This window comes from Pipra filicauda, unplaced genomic scaffold, assembly GCF_003945595.2.
Source record: "Pipra filicauda isolate LSUMZ 115617 unplaced genomic scaffold, ASM394559v2 scaffold6_size6359152_pilon, whole genome shotgun sequence".
Taxonomy (NCBI): Eukaryota; Metazoa; Chordata; class Aves; order Passeriformes; family Pipridae; genus Pipra; species Pipra filicauda.
The window spans coordinates 4,566,977-4,582,160 of record NW_024104865.1 but is presented as its reverse complement, the minus strand read 5'-3'; the positions used below and the strand labels follow the sequence as shown (position 1 = coordinate 4,582,160).

Genomic DNA, 15,184 nt, shown 5'->3' with positions numbered 1-15,184 from the left:
CTGCCGGGGAAGGCCAGGATACTTAGAGGAAGTCACATGAAGTCTTGTGATTTGAAGGGCTGGAGATCCACCTGCAGGGAAGTCTTGTTTTGGTTTCTGGTATCCTGTTTGAAAATCAGCTGAAGTTTCAGGCATCTTCTCTAGCTGTGGTATGAGCAGACCTGAATGAGCATGACTGCTTCCATAGAAATCTGCTCGAAAAGGCTTTATCATCAAGCTGCACGTTGAAATGTAAAGCTTCATTGAAGTGTGGAGGTCTGACATTTGGACATTGCATTGGCTACAGCCTTGTTGAGATGGGAGAGAATCACAAGGTTCCAGGGATGCATGCAGATTTTTGCTGTGGAATGTAGAAACAGCTGGAATAGCAGACAGATCAACATCTAGGCGTGATGTCCAGCTTGGTGGATCTTTGCAGGAAAGGACATCAGAGGGCAAAGATAGAGCAAGCTTCAAGGAATCGCTTTTTTCAGAAGTACGATGAACACTTTTTTCTCTTTCTGAATATTGCTTGTAAGATGCAGATGTTGACTGAATGCCAGACCCCTTGTATCCATGGCTCCGAGGGTCCTTGCAAGCACTGGAACATGTGGATGTCTCATCAGAAGGACTGACACAGTGACTAGTGCTCCCCAAACCTTTCGTCTGGTCTGTGTGTGCCAGGATGACATCTAGCCTTGAACAGTAAGCTCCGGAAGACACACTGCTTGGTGGTGAGTTGGCATTTCCTGGAGCAAGCTCTGCAACTGACTGACCAGTGGGAGGATGCCATGCTGATGCTGGCGTCTTTTGCAAAGGCCTGTCCTGCACAGCAGATTCAAAAGGAGGACGTGGGGTCATTTTACTGGAAGATAGAATCATTTTCGCAGTGGAGATATAGGTTGCAGATGAAGGTTTCCAGGGACGCTCCCTGTATGACATTCTGAAGTTTAGTTCTAAATGATGCAAAAACCAAAGACACAGAAGCTTGCCTTTCCCTCTGTGTTTAAAACCAACTCCTAATCCTTTTTCCTTTGGCACTGGAAATTTCCATTCTTCCACTGAAGCAAAGGAATGAGAGATGAATAAACATTCCCCGGGAAAAAAAATATGAACTAAAAAAATCCACATTCAAAATAAAAAATCTCAGCTTTCTAATACTGCTACCACCACTTGTCACGTCTGCAAAGCGATATGAGCGTGGGATGGGCAGAAAGATAAATTATGGAGCATACAGCTCTGCTCCCTGAGTGTTCTGACAGTGAGACTGCAGACACAGTAGGAGGGAGCCAAAAGTGCCTGCCAGAGACAGCCTGGAAACTCTCTGTTATTTCATCTGTGAAAAAAGGAAAGCAGCTAACCTGAGTTGCTGTGAAAAGATCAGAACAGAGCAGAGTGTACTGGACACTGTTTCTGCTCTAAGCAAAAATTATTTTTTTCCTGCTTTCTCTTTTTTCAGCCATTGCTTGTCTGCACTCTGAATGATGAGATGTCAGTTCGCAGGTCTTACAAGACTTTCCTACAGAAGTTCTATGTGATGGCACAACTGAATTCATTATAAAAAAAAATTAAAAAGATAGCCGGTTGCCTAATTTTCTAGATATGTGCTCCATTTCCTTTAGCATAGAACAATGCTAGACTATATTCTGCTGAAATCCTTTGAAGGTTTAAGCAACTTGGATGTAATATAAGATGCTGGCTTAAAGTCAAACCTGTCACACTGGCACATACAGTGAATGAAAGAGCAGTTCTCAGCAGTAGTTCTTAGTTTAAAATACTCCTCTGCTACCTTCTTCCTTCCCCTGTTCCTTGCTGCTGGGGGAGAGACCATCTAAGGCATATGAAGTACTGGGAAAATAGGATTAAAAAATTACAACATGGCAGAAGCTACTTTCTTAGGCACATATTTTGCAGACATATGAAGTGAAATGCACATAACTGCACTTTGCCTCAAACACAAAAGTCAGAAGAAACACAAGGGGTGAAGAGATTGCTTATATTTGTTTGCCTGATAGGAATCCTTTTTGAATGTGTTTCCTTTTGTCCTTTCTGAAAAGAGCAAATGATGAAACTCTCATCAGGAAAGGGGTTTGAGAGTCTTCAAGTGATGCCTTGGCTGAATTCTTTTAAAAGAACTGCTTTCCTACCATCTTGCCTGTCTCCCTAGGGAGCAGAGTCTACATTGCTATGCAGCCACATTTTAATTCCATATAGTAGAACAGAGCTCCATCCAAAAGGAATAGATTCCTCTTCCAATTGTTCCTCAAATGCAGAGAAATGAAATATAAGTAGTGACTAAAGAACCTCACTTCACTATCAAATTGTATATGTTGATCCATATGGCAGATGATGGCAGCTGCAAAAGACAGCTTTGTGGTTCTTTAAATTTCTCCCTCATTTAGATGGGAATTCTGCAGCACAGGAATAACTTGTTTGAAGAATGATCACACTTAGGGATGAGAGAACAAAAGCAATGGGAATGCAGGATTTCCAGCTGTAGAGGAATCAGAACAGTGTTGCCATTTCTATTCAAGGCCAAGCTGATGCACTGCATATTCAGGAAGAACTATAATCCAGTAGAAGGTAAATGCCTTCTAGTTTTTCCATGAACAGCAAAAAATGAACCTCTTCTTGCAATGACTTGCTTTCTTTATTGATTTCACCCCATATATTCTTCAAAGGTACAACTTATTTTGTATGTAAACACACACAGTTTCTGTCTTCTCAGCAGCTTAATAGCTTAAACCTGCATCACTTTGTGTTTATAATCACTATGGAGCAACTCTGCTTTCAACATTGAGGTGATCCCCAACATTGCCAGGTTTCAAACCAGTAAAACCGATTTAAAAATAGCAAAATATGATTTCAAATGAGCAGGTAGCAGTGGAATTTGTGAAGCACAGCTGAGATGTGCTTTCACCAAAACCTCTTCAGTTCTAAGGGAAGGGAGTGAGTAGCTGCCTCTTCTTCATGGTACTTTTGCTCAGTGTCAGCTGTGAGTTAATACTAAGATGAAAAGAATGAACAACACAGGTGTGAGTCATTATAATGCTGGAAAGCTAGTAAATCCTTATAATGGTGGAAAGCTAGTAATTCCTGAAAGGAAAGCTGTTCACAGTACTGGCTTCATGGTACATCTAGAGTAGTGAGAGCTGAAACTCATCCTGAATGCACACAGCCCATTGGGGTTCTGTTTGCTTGCATCCTTGGATATGGACAAATTCAGCACCTCTTCTTCCCACCTTATGAATTCCCAGGAGTTATGAATTTCCTGGATTAAGTTTGAGCACTAATTCATAACAGTCTCTTCTAGACATTGTGGTACGCTGGCAATGGTAGGGACTTTGTTGGTGGAGGAGGAGACATATGGCTGGTTCTGACATCCAGATTACTAATTTAGAAATCCATGGCATTCTGTAATTTCCCTGCTATATTGCAGGTAGATACTTGGTCACTGACTGCAATATCAGAGACATTTGTCTATATGATCACACCACCTACTTTCCTATTTTATAACAGTAACTCGGTGAGCATGCAACTATAATTCTTTACATACATGAAACTCTCACAGAGGAAACAGTTCTTTAATTGGTTGTAGTCTTCTAAGGATTAAACATGAGCAAAAATGAGAAACAAAAACTTTCTGCTTCTTCTTTCTGTAGTAAGTGTGCTCTTTTCAATCTGAGCAGTTTTTTTGTTTGTTTGTTTGTTTTTGGCTTTTTGTCATTGTTATTGGGGGGTGGTTTTGTGTGTGCTTTTTTTTTTTTTTTTTTAAATCAGGTGCAGAAAGTGGTGGAGGGACCATGTACATGTGATGAGCATATGATAACTGTGGCTCCCTCATTCTCTACACCTGCATGAACAACACCAACTTTTTATCATTCTCCTATGCTTATTTTCTAGTCATTCTACTTGACTGCAAGATTTTATCTGTGTGAAGGGCTGTTGGAAGGGACAGTCAAGTATTCACATTTAACTGTTACATCTTCTGAATAATTAGTGACAGTGAAGAAAACTGAGTACCAGACTCCTCGGAAGTTCATTGAGAAAATAGTATGAGAGAAAGATTCAGAAAACAGAATTGCCCTTCATGATCCTCAAGGTCACAGTCTTCATTCTCAGGCTTTGCTTTGGCTAAAGAAAGGAGGCAGGCACTGTGACTGATCCCACCAAGACAATTTACCCAGTCTGTGATGAACACCCACCCCTTTTATGGCAGTCTGCCTCAGAGCATATGGCAATGGTAAATTCACCTGAACAAAGGAGTGATAACAAGTTCCATTTACCTGTAGAGAATGTGCTGGGGCCATACCAGAAATGCCAGGTGCATTACCCTTTCATGTAAGAGTAATACAGGCTTTCAACTCAGGGATAAGAAGAAACACTAATCCACAGTGGCTTCCTACACATTTACCTCTGAAGTATACAGAGCAAAGCAGATGCCACAGTGACAGTGCCTCTGCCTCTGCATGTTGGCTGATGTCCATTTCATAAAAGGAGAAAAAATACAGCGGCCAAACCTTTGTAGAGTTTACATTTTCCCTGATGAGCTCCTATGCAGGAGCTTAGCCATTATGTTAGTAGGGAATTGAGATAGATGTAATGCAAATCATGCCACTTGCTAATGAAGCAACAAATAGTGGGTAGAACTATATAATATTTTACTCCAGAAACCCAAACCTAGGTGAAACTCTCTGTTTCATATTTCATCACAAACTCAAGAATGCAGGGCATACATGCCAAGATTGCCAATTGTAGGGAATTATGAAGATATGCATTTCCTTCAATGAATGAGTAGCAGAAAGCTCTAGGCCCATGTGCTACAAAGGGTTAAGTATCACTGCGTGGCACAGCGAAGGGTCAGTTTTCAGAAAGATTTAGCGCCAGTGGCAAAGCGCTGGCGAAAAACAGAGCTCAGCACAAACTGAGAGCCATTATATTTTTCTATCAGTGGTCTTGGAGACTTAAGTATTATTTTTCCTTAATGAGAAATGACCTGGAGGTACAACCTCCTTCAGTGCTGCATCAATCCTTAAATTTGGCAACCTTCAACCCACTGATATGGTTTGCATGCCAAGTCTCAACATGGCTATAGCAATCTATCAGTTCATGAATTCACAGGGTGACTGCACTGTTTTCTAATAGCAAATGTTAGACCTTGAGCTGGAACCTTTTTAAACAGTTACATGAATCAAAGTGCAAGAAAGACAAAAGATAATTTAATAATGGTGAAAAAAAACCTATTTCAAGAGCTGCAAAACGATGACAATAAGAACATCCTTCTGTCTCTTTGCATTAATTATATCTGCCCTCTCTTCATGAGAGGACCTTTTTCACTAGTTCATCTCTCTACTGCATCAAACAGAAACCAATACTCCTTAAAAATTCTTTTGTAGTTGTTCTACACACAGCTATCAATACCCTTGCAGAACTGAGGAGTCAATTCACTTTCCTGTATTAACTCACACTGCCAACATCCATCTTCCAGTAGTTGCATTTTCCCAACACTAACCTCAGCCTGAGGTGAGGTTTCCAGCAACACCTGTAAAGCAAACTCCATTCAAACCCACTTTGCAATTTCCCTTCTCTTTGAAGCCTACAAAACAATTTGCCAATGGTTAAGCAGTTGGTATGATGAGATCTGTTTATAAAGAGGACTAATACTGGACTCTTGTCTCCCTCTTCTGTTGTGACTCTCACGTGTTAGCTGTCATGTTTATTTGCAATTAATTATCTTTCAGGCAAGAATCATCTGTTTGTTTCTGGTTCCACACCTAAGCTCCATAAGAAGGGTGGGGGTCCTGTACATTGTTACACTCTCTAAGTAATACACAATGCAAATTATAAAAATAAAAAAGAGTGTCTTGTGTATATGCAGACACAAGGATTTTAAGCTGTAGGTGAACAGTAGTGCCCCTTTTAGTTTGAAAGAATTTAAATGATTGAAGAGTTTATCTGCTTATTTCAAGTTTATAATTCACTCACCTCCTGTGAATTCAGGAGCATGTCCAGGTGATCCCAATCCTTGTAGAACATTTGTTCTTGGTGTATTTTCTCCAGCCACTCCTTCTTCTGTTTCCATGCATTGTATACATTTTTCTTCTCTTCCATTAAAGCCTGTAGTTTCTGCTGAATCTGAACATAATTTCCAATTAAAAAGTCATGTTGGTCTTTAGATCGTATGGATCAGGGTAAGCTGAGACAAGAAAGGATTAAGCGGAGTGGTGGATAATCCCCTTAAATTGCAACAAAATTATCAAACAGAAAAAAAATAAAACAAGTTCTAGCAATTCTATTTGAGCATAGAGATAACCAGAGGTGCCTCATTTCAGCAATGGAGAAGTGTTTCTTACAGCATATACAGCAGTTCAAGCCAAGAGCAAAGAAAGGTAACTGTTTCCCAAGTGTGCTTTCTAAAATCAGATCCTAATTCTCCATTGTCTTTAGTCATTAATAGTGCCATTATATCACTCCAAATTTTTGTTCAGACTGCTCTGGTGTGGATATACCACTGTGATATGAGGCATAGTATTTCTGTGAAAATCCAGTTTGGGAAGTTGGTAGAATTAAATCCATTGCTCAGAACATGGTGAACTTCTTGAATGAGCCCAGTTTTGCTGCAGGGGGCCTTCAGGAGATGCCAGCACGCATCTGCTGCTGAGATAGGAAACGAAACAGATGTTTTTGTGCCCAAGCTAGGTAACACACTGAGGCAAACATAGGTCATGTGTATAGAGAAGTGATGCACATGCGTATTTGTATGCTTACAGTGTGATAGTTACACTGGTGTCAAGTAGCTGAGTATGTATGATCGAACTCAGAAGAGTTTCAACTACCTCTTTTGATCCCATTTCCTCATCTTGCAGGAGTGACTGACCCAGCTGTACAGCATGACTATACTTCTCTTCTCGTGCTTCAATCTCTGCCAGTAGCTGTTGATGCTGAGTAAGTCTCAGGCTGCTAGTAGATATGTCCCGAATGGTCTCCTTGGCTCTCATTTCCCTTATTATTTCTGCTGTCCATAAGAAATAGTCCCACACCTGGAACCCAAGAAAATGTGAAAGTTGAGGTTAGAGCTCAAGCTTAGGTTATGAAGGGGGAAAATCATAGGCCTGTTCAACTTGAAGTGATTAATAGATAATAAAATCACAGATAAGAAAGAAAATATTTCATTAGTGCTTACAGTACTTCTATGAATTTTACAAGCATGGATAATGACTGCTGGAATTTCTACATACTGTGTTAAATCATATATGGTTTGTAATATCATAATTATAGTCAAACTCTGTCATATCATGTCAATGACAGCATGATATAATTTATTGCCCTTTCGTCCATCTTTTCTTAAGTGTTTTCTAATGTTATTCCTTCACAAAGGATAAAACAGTATCATCCTATTTTTCTGCGACAGCTTTGTCTAATACAAGTCTATTTGAAATTAGGTTGTGCACATATTCTCAAATGAGAGTCTGAATTTTCTGATAAAAAACAAATGCACTGTAATAAATGTGGAAAAAGGGTAAATCACAGCCTAGAAAAAATTGCATAACCAAATCAGGTATACAGATTCAGCTTTTGGTTTGTGGAACTATAGAATTGAGATTGACACAGAAACACAGTTCTGGGAGGAACAAGGACGTGATGCTAGTTTACTTTCAAAATCTGATTAAACAATAAATACATTTACAATATCTTAAAGTGCTTGAAGCATTCAGCTGAAGCAATTATGAGTAAGAAAGTTCTAAAACAAATATCTGAGAATTATTTTCTAACTGTGACTGAAGCAACTTGCACAAGTAAAAACAATTTGACATTTTTCTATGTCCTTTTCTGCATTTGATTCTACACCTTAAACAGTCACTTTCTTTAGGCATCTTATTTGAATCTGCAATAGGAGTTTTACTCTTCCCTGTCAATTGTTAAAATTAGGATTGCAAGGGACTATACTGGGAATTACATGCAATGACTAATTAAGTTTTGCTATAGTTTAATTGTGTCTGAATTAGTTGATTTAATTTTGAGGTAGTAAACAGTTTGTCAGGTTTTTAAAGTGTATTTTAAAAGACTATTAGGTATAGAAAGTGATGAAAAAAACCCTCTTTCACTGCAGAGAACTAAAAATTTTCTCTTGTGAGTGGTTGCTGGCTTTTCCACTGAAGGAAACTATGTAATGGAAATAGATTCTTGGCTGCTCCATTTTACCCATGGATTTTTGTTCATATCATCAAAATTTTGTACTGCCAGCCAAGAAAAAAAATTTCAGAAAAGCACCACAAAATTGAAACTGGCCAATTTGGGATCCTGAGTCTAGGCTTTGAAGCCAAGATAAACAGAGATAAAGATTTCTTTCTTAAAGCCAACAAACACAGCTACTAAATGACTGTTTAAAAAGACTGTGGTCCTTTTAAAGGGGCCCACATAGTGCACACGTGTTGGCATAATTTTGATTTTTAGAACTAATTCATTCACACAGCTGGATGTTACTCCAGACACCGACATTGCACTTGGCACTGCAAATGTCTAAGACTCCTCGAGATTTTAAGAAAGCATTAGGAAAAAACACATAAATCTCAGGATATATAATGTGATGGAACAAGTCAAGAGCCAATGAGTGGTTACTGGACTGTCACTGCTAGCAACATTTAAGGATAGACAAGGCATCAGTCTGCAGGAAACTCCTAAGCAGAGCCTGACAGAGACCATGCAAATCCTAGCAGAAACTTCAGATTAAGAGCCTCAGATCACTTAGAAATACTTTGAGTCTATGTCTACATTCATCTTCCTTGACAAAGTTTCTTGGAATATTTGAAGCCCTCTGCTGTTACCGTGCGTTGTCCATTAGGCCCAGCTCTCTGCTATTTAATCAGACTAAAATTGTACTTGATGGGGTGCAAAGAGATACACTAGATGATTGTGCAGAATTATCATTTTATGGAAAGACTGAACTTTTTTTTTTCACCTAATCTGTGTACAATTTCTTAATGAAAAACCCAATGACTGCATATGAACAATATAATGAAAAAAGTACACTGAACAGCTGTGACTAACACTGTTTGTGGACCTCTTGGCATAGCTGAAAGAGGAAAGATAGCAAAGTTGCCTCTTTCCATTCAGCAATTTCGGTGATGTTCTGCAGCAAAGCTGCTCTAACCTACCCTAGAGCTACTGAGTTTTTTAGTCACTAGACACAGCTGCATGATGCTGCCTTGTCCCATCTGGGCAGAAAGACAAGCTTACCAAACTTGCAGGACCAGCTCTTCACTGTTTCAAGAATTATTGTCAGGAAAGGAGGTGAAAATTAAGAGGATCAGGAACACTTTTGCCATCAAAGAGGCAGGGAGTTGCCTGGAGCATAATCTCGTCTAGACATGTCACTGAGAACACAGTCACCTGGCTTTGTCATTTTGTTTTATGATGTTAAGAGTCCTAAAGATCAAAGGACACACTGCCAGATGGAGAAATGGGCTATAGATTTGCCATTCAGACAAAATTCAAACCAAAGGTGCTTTGTATGGTTCCAGCAATAACAATTAAAAAAGTACCCCAACAGGTGGGGAAAACAAGACATTTTCTATCTGAAGTCAATAACTAAATTTATGATGTAAGTTATGAAGCAAAGCAATAATGAAGGGAACTCTGAGTGACTACATTTTGATGGATAAATCCACCAAGACCCACCTCCTGATGAAGACGCTCCCAGGCTGCAGACTTCAAGACTCTAATATATGTTAGAAGAATACAATACTGAAAATTTGACTTATTTTTACTATCATTCCTAGATGCTATTAGAAAGACAGTGGACAAATGAACTTTTCACCTACATCACTAGAGACACTTTCATTTTCCCCATTGACAGTTCTGCACAAGATAATAGACTTGTAACAGTTAAAAAACAAACCAAGCAAACCCTCAAAAAAACCAAAGTGCCATAAGCATCCTTTATCTCTAACTATATATTTTTTTTTATGAAATAGGCAGATAACACCAATTTGAACACTTATAAGAGACTTGAAGTGGACTACTCTAATATGAAGAAGTCTCTCATGCTAACAAAAAAGAACCATATACACCTATGGTGGTCTTGCTCCCAGCTCACAAACCTAGGACAGAGTTGTAGGAAGTTTTTTTCCAGCATACCCTGGACATTCTCTGCTTCCCACCAAAAATGGAAACAGAATGCGAACTACCAGACATATCTTGAGTTGACACTGAAGTTACATCTAGAAGAGTTCAAGAATAAAAGAACGTCAAAGTATTCTAGAAATCTACATTACCAATTTCCTTCATGATATAAGGGGACACTCTCGTTGGTTTAGAACCTGCTACTGCAGTACTTGCAGCAGTAATCTACTGATTTGCAATGGTGTAGCTCAGGTGCCTTCACTGAGATTACCGACGTTTGCAAAGTATTCTATGGCAAATTATAGTTTAGTGACCTATTGAATTCTTTGGAGACAAAGCTACTGTGCATTGCTGATTACAATATTATGCTGATATATCCATGTCACTGTTTAAGCAACTTGAGAAGTTAGTGCAAGAACTAGTGAGTTGTATTTGATACATTCCATGAAGTTAACTGTGGGTTATTGCATACCCTGAGAGAGCAAGATCAAACTTTAATGCATTATAAATGGGAGTGTAACATCTCCTTTTATCACTCTTACTCAGTGGAAATCGCAGTCTTTGAAAAGACTACTGCTGCACCTGTGAAGTAATAGTCATTTCTGACAACTGTCAATTATTCCATACGCAGCTGGATATGAGCTTTTACCTTCCTACAGAAGGTAAAAGATCTTTATCCTCTAACAACTTTCTAAATAGCTACACGCACTTAAATGCTTCATTAATACCACAGGTAGCACCTGCAGCCTTTTGCAGCTTGGAAATACACCTATGATTAACACACATTGAAGGCAACTTTCTCCTGTGTACCAACAGACAGATGGCAGAAGTGCTTACATGTGCCTGAAACTCGTGAAGCTTGTATATTTGTTCCAAAAGTTTCTTGCGCAGTTCCACTTTAGACTTCAGAGTCTTCCAGTTGGTCACTATTGCCTGCTGCTTTGCTTTTAGGTCTTCCACCTGCTTCTTTGAGCAGTGAGGCAGCACGTGATCTGCAGAGAGGATCAGCTCCTGCAGCTGTATACAGGGACGAAAGAAGAAGGTAGGAAGGAGAGAGTCAGAGACATCAGGTAATATCAGAAAAGTTATGATAAGGGATATGTTAACTGTGCATGATATGTTAACTCTGCATGAAACTACAATTCAAGCAATGTTATCTGACTTAGCTTTTCTCACATTAAACAAAAATTTCCATAATTTCAGTTCTATGGAGTAATAGTGACATCCAGTGTTTGCCAAGGCTCATCGCAACAGTGATTTTTCAGATTTTGTTTTCCCTTTTTACTATACCTTTTATTATTTGAATAATGCAACCAGTATTATAAGTGCTAATATAATGCAAATAATTGCTAACTATTCCCTTTTTTTCTCATTGACCATCTAGCTTAACTGTGACCATGTTCTCTTCATGTGTCTCTCATGCTCTTTTACCTTCAAAAGTCACAAATAGTTGGTGGAATCAATTTTAATGTTATCTGTCCTGAAGCCAATATGTTAGGCTGCTGATAATTAATACTGGGATAACCACTAAAATCTCAATATTACACTTGTTGCTTTTTATACTATATATACTATTGTACACTATTACATTTATTAAACAAAAGAGTGGAGAGTAAACTCATACTAGTTTTATTGGCCTCGTTGAAGCCAAGCAAATCTCTTATATACAAGGAAGCTGTTCTCATGAGCTGAAACTTTTTATGTTTGTATTATGAGCCCCATCCTTTTTTCTCATGGTCCAATTTGTACCCTTCCAAACATACAGAAAATTTCAGACTGCTGCCCTATACTTTCTTCTATAATCCTCCATAGTCAATCAAAGCACTTTGTGTTTAATGAATATTAATTTTGTCTGCACATAAAACTGATTCTGTCTTTTTCCTTGTAATCACTTGAAACACTATGAAGAGGATGATAAGCACATCACAAAGCCTGGCATAATCATACATTTCAAACAATGATCAAAAATATCCCTGTGAATCACTTCAATAATCAGCACACATTATAGTACGTGCCTTATTTGAAAAGTTTTAAATTATTTACTTTATCACTGTCATTAGACCTTGAATATATAAAGAAAACCAGAAAACTAGTGAAAATCTGTAGAGATTTCCAGTCTTTCTGTGAGAGATGGTAGTAATTTGGTTCACAATACCAAATTATTATGCTTATCTTGGAAACTTGAATTTTGGCTACACATTAAAGATCCCAAATGACTGCCATTACCTGCTGCTCATTACCAGAGAGCTCGTGTTCCAAGGCCACATGGTTGCGGAGCTGGGTTTGCACACCTCTCATGTCCTTAGCAACATCATCTGGAATACTTTTGGACTTGTCCTAGAAGGATGAAATTACAGAAAGCTTTGTTACTTTCTACTTCCAAGCAAAACTCACTACAAGCCTATATTAGTAATTTTGAGTAGTGCAACTCACACTGCAGTCTTGAGGACATCCTGGGTTACTCAACTATTATAGGTAAAAGGAAGCCAGAAAAGTCTGTCCTAGTAACTCACTTCTAAGTATCTTAATGATTAAAATATTCAAATGAACTGTGACAAATAAAGGTTCAAGTCTTGCCTTGATCAGACAATATAAGAGAACGTCTTACAGGCTTTGTGTTGGGAATCAATCTGGAACAGCTGCTGCAGTGACATAGTGAATTCTTAAAAGTAGCATTAACAAGCAACTGCTTCAGCCCATTCTTTGGCATACAGGTGATCTTCCTGTGAACCATCTTTATATGAAAATTTTAATTATAGATGCTCAAGCAAGTTTACTGTAAAAATGAAAGAAATGGAGGGACCATTACATAAAAGGAAACCTAAACATTTATTTAGCTCAACAAAGGTTCTGAAGGGATTTAGTTGTTATCCAGACATGCACCAGAAATACAGCAAGCAGACAAAAAAGAGGTATTTCAGCTAGAGAACAACGGTGTTGCTAGAATAAAATTATTAGAAATTTGTTCCAGGTCAGTTTAGAGAAAATTAGAAGAACATTTCTAACCATTGAAGAAGTGCATTCATGGAGCAGATTCACAGGCTAGTTTGGGGTACCAACAATGCATCTTGGTAAGGTCTTATAAAAGGAGATGTTGTAGTTGTCTATACTATGGTGACACTGGAGCTGATGACTTAAGCAAGATCTCCTAGTACTTGGTTCCTATAAGAAATGGCTTTCCCTGGTAGACTTTTGACTAGGGTACACACGAAGGGATGAGCAAGATGATTGTACTGCTCTCTCACTCTGGCATGAAGCTATTAAGAAGATGCAATGCAAGAAGGGTGTAGTAGCTGCCTGGACCAAACAGCATGGGGATAAACCAACAGCTGGTCTGTGAAGTGTTTCTGAATTCTGTTTCTGCCTCAGAATTAACTACTTCATCATTGAAGTTAAATATGCACCAGGTTCTGAAAATCCCAGCTGGCATATGGTGAAATAATATGATGTTTGATTTTCCATTCATGACAGAGGAAGAAAGTTGAATAGGGCAGTCTCTGCCAGGATAAACAACTAGAAAATCAATTGCATGTAACCAAACAATGCCCTATTGCCTTGCAAACAGTGGAAACTATTGGATTGCTGCTCCTGTAAACATCTGCATTAGGGAAACCACACCCTTCATTACAGCAAGCATGTGGTTTCTCTGTGAAATTCTTCAGGATGTTCAGATAAAACAGAAGGCTGTAGATTTTTTATTGGGAGTTCTCCCCCTAGTTTTCACACTGGGACTGATTGAAATTATTGCCAGTACTGGGCACTGAAACGAGAGGAGAAGATTTTTGGCCCAGCTTTTCACATCAGGTCACATGATTGCCTGACAGCCTTCCGGGCTAATGGTTACTGTAATCCAGAAAAATGCCTTTTTCAAAGGATAGTTCTTCAGCACATAAAGCTACAACAGCATACAAAGAGCCACCACGGTGAGGCAGTAAACAGTTTCTTAGGCCTGATGACTCCAAACAACACTACTGTATACCTTGCACTGTGAGACAACTTAGTTCAAGCACTGATCTCAGTTTATCCCATAGATCAACAACTCCAGCTACACCTGGTTTCACCAATGGTTCTCATTAGGTAACCAGTCACGTATCTAAGGATTACAAAGGACTTTTTTTTTTTACACTTTGAGTAATCACACAGGTTTCTTACTGAGAACTTTTTTGAAGTCATTAGTAAGCATGCTGAGAATCACAAGAATATTCCACAAATAAAGCTGAAATAGAGTTCGCATTATATGAGAATTTCCCATTATTTTTTACCTCAATATGTGCCAGAGCATCAGTTAGATCTTGGTAACACTTGTGAATTGCCTCAGCGTCTCTCAGCCGTGCACCTCGTAATCTGGTAATTTCTAACAGCTCCTCCCAAGAGTTCCTTCAAGGGAGGATGGGGGAAAGAACCATGTAAAACATTTAAAGTAGGAGTAATGGAGACCAACAGTCTGAAGAAAAACTGAAAACAAGACCTCCTCTTACTTTGTTTTTCATTTCTGCCATTAAATTCTGTTGGAGTGATTCTCTGAAGGACAGCATGTCTCTCACCCTACTTTGTCCTCCTGTCCACTCCATAAGCTTAAAGAGATGGTCCTATGTGAGACAGCCCTTCTCAATTATGCTTTTTGGGTTTTATATGCAGGACTTGGACAACTGAGTCATAGAATCACAGAATATCCTGAGTTGGAAGGGACCCCAAAGGACCATCAAAAACCAACTCTTGGCCCTGCACAAGACCACCCCAAGAATCACACCATGTGCCTGAGAGCATTGTCCAAATGTTTCTTGAAGTCTGTCAGACTTTGTGTCATGACCACTTCCCTGGGGAACCCTTTCCAGTGTCCAGCCACCCTCTGGGTGAAGAACATTCTCCTAATATCTAATCTAAACCTCCCCTGACATAGCTCCATGCTGTTCCCTTGGGTCCTATCATTGGTCACCAGAAAGAAGACATCAGTGCCTGCCTCTCCACTTCCCCTCATGAGGAAGTTGTGATGAGGTCTCCCCTCAGTCTCCTCTTCTCCAGAGGAGGCGGAACAGACCAAGTGACCTCAGCCACTCCTCATACGGTTTCCCCTCTAGGCTCT

General features: G+C 39.1%; 1 protein-coding gene across 1 annotated transcript in view; it reads right to left on the bottom strand.

Annotated features, from left to right (window-relative positions):
* SPTBN5 (spectrin beta, non-erythrocytic 5) overlaps window positions 1–15,184 on the bottom strand; it is a 102,493-nt gene that overhangs the window by 48,692 nt on the left and 38,617 nt on the right. Inside the window, exons 30-34 of the mRNA XM_039388983.1 lie at window positions 14,364–14,478; window positions 12,328–12,438; window positions 10,939–11,118; window positions 6,816–7,019; window positions 5,965–6,114 (exon numbers count right to left, since the gene is read on the bottom strand). Coding sequence (XP_039244917.1) covers window positions 5,965–6,114; window positions 6,816–7,019; window positions 10,939–11,118; window positions 12,328–12,438; window positions 14,364–14,478 — 760 coding nt within the window. The remainder of the gene's footprint in view (window positions 1–5,964; window positions 6,115–6,815; window positions 7,020–10,938; window positions 11,119–12,327; window positions 12,439–14,363; window positions 14,479–15,184) is intronic.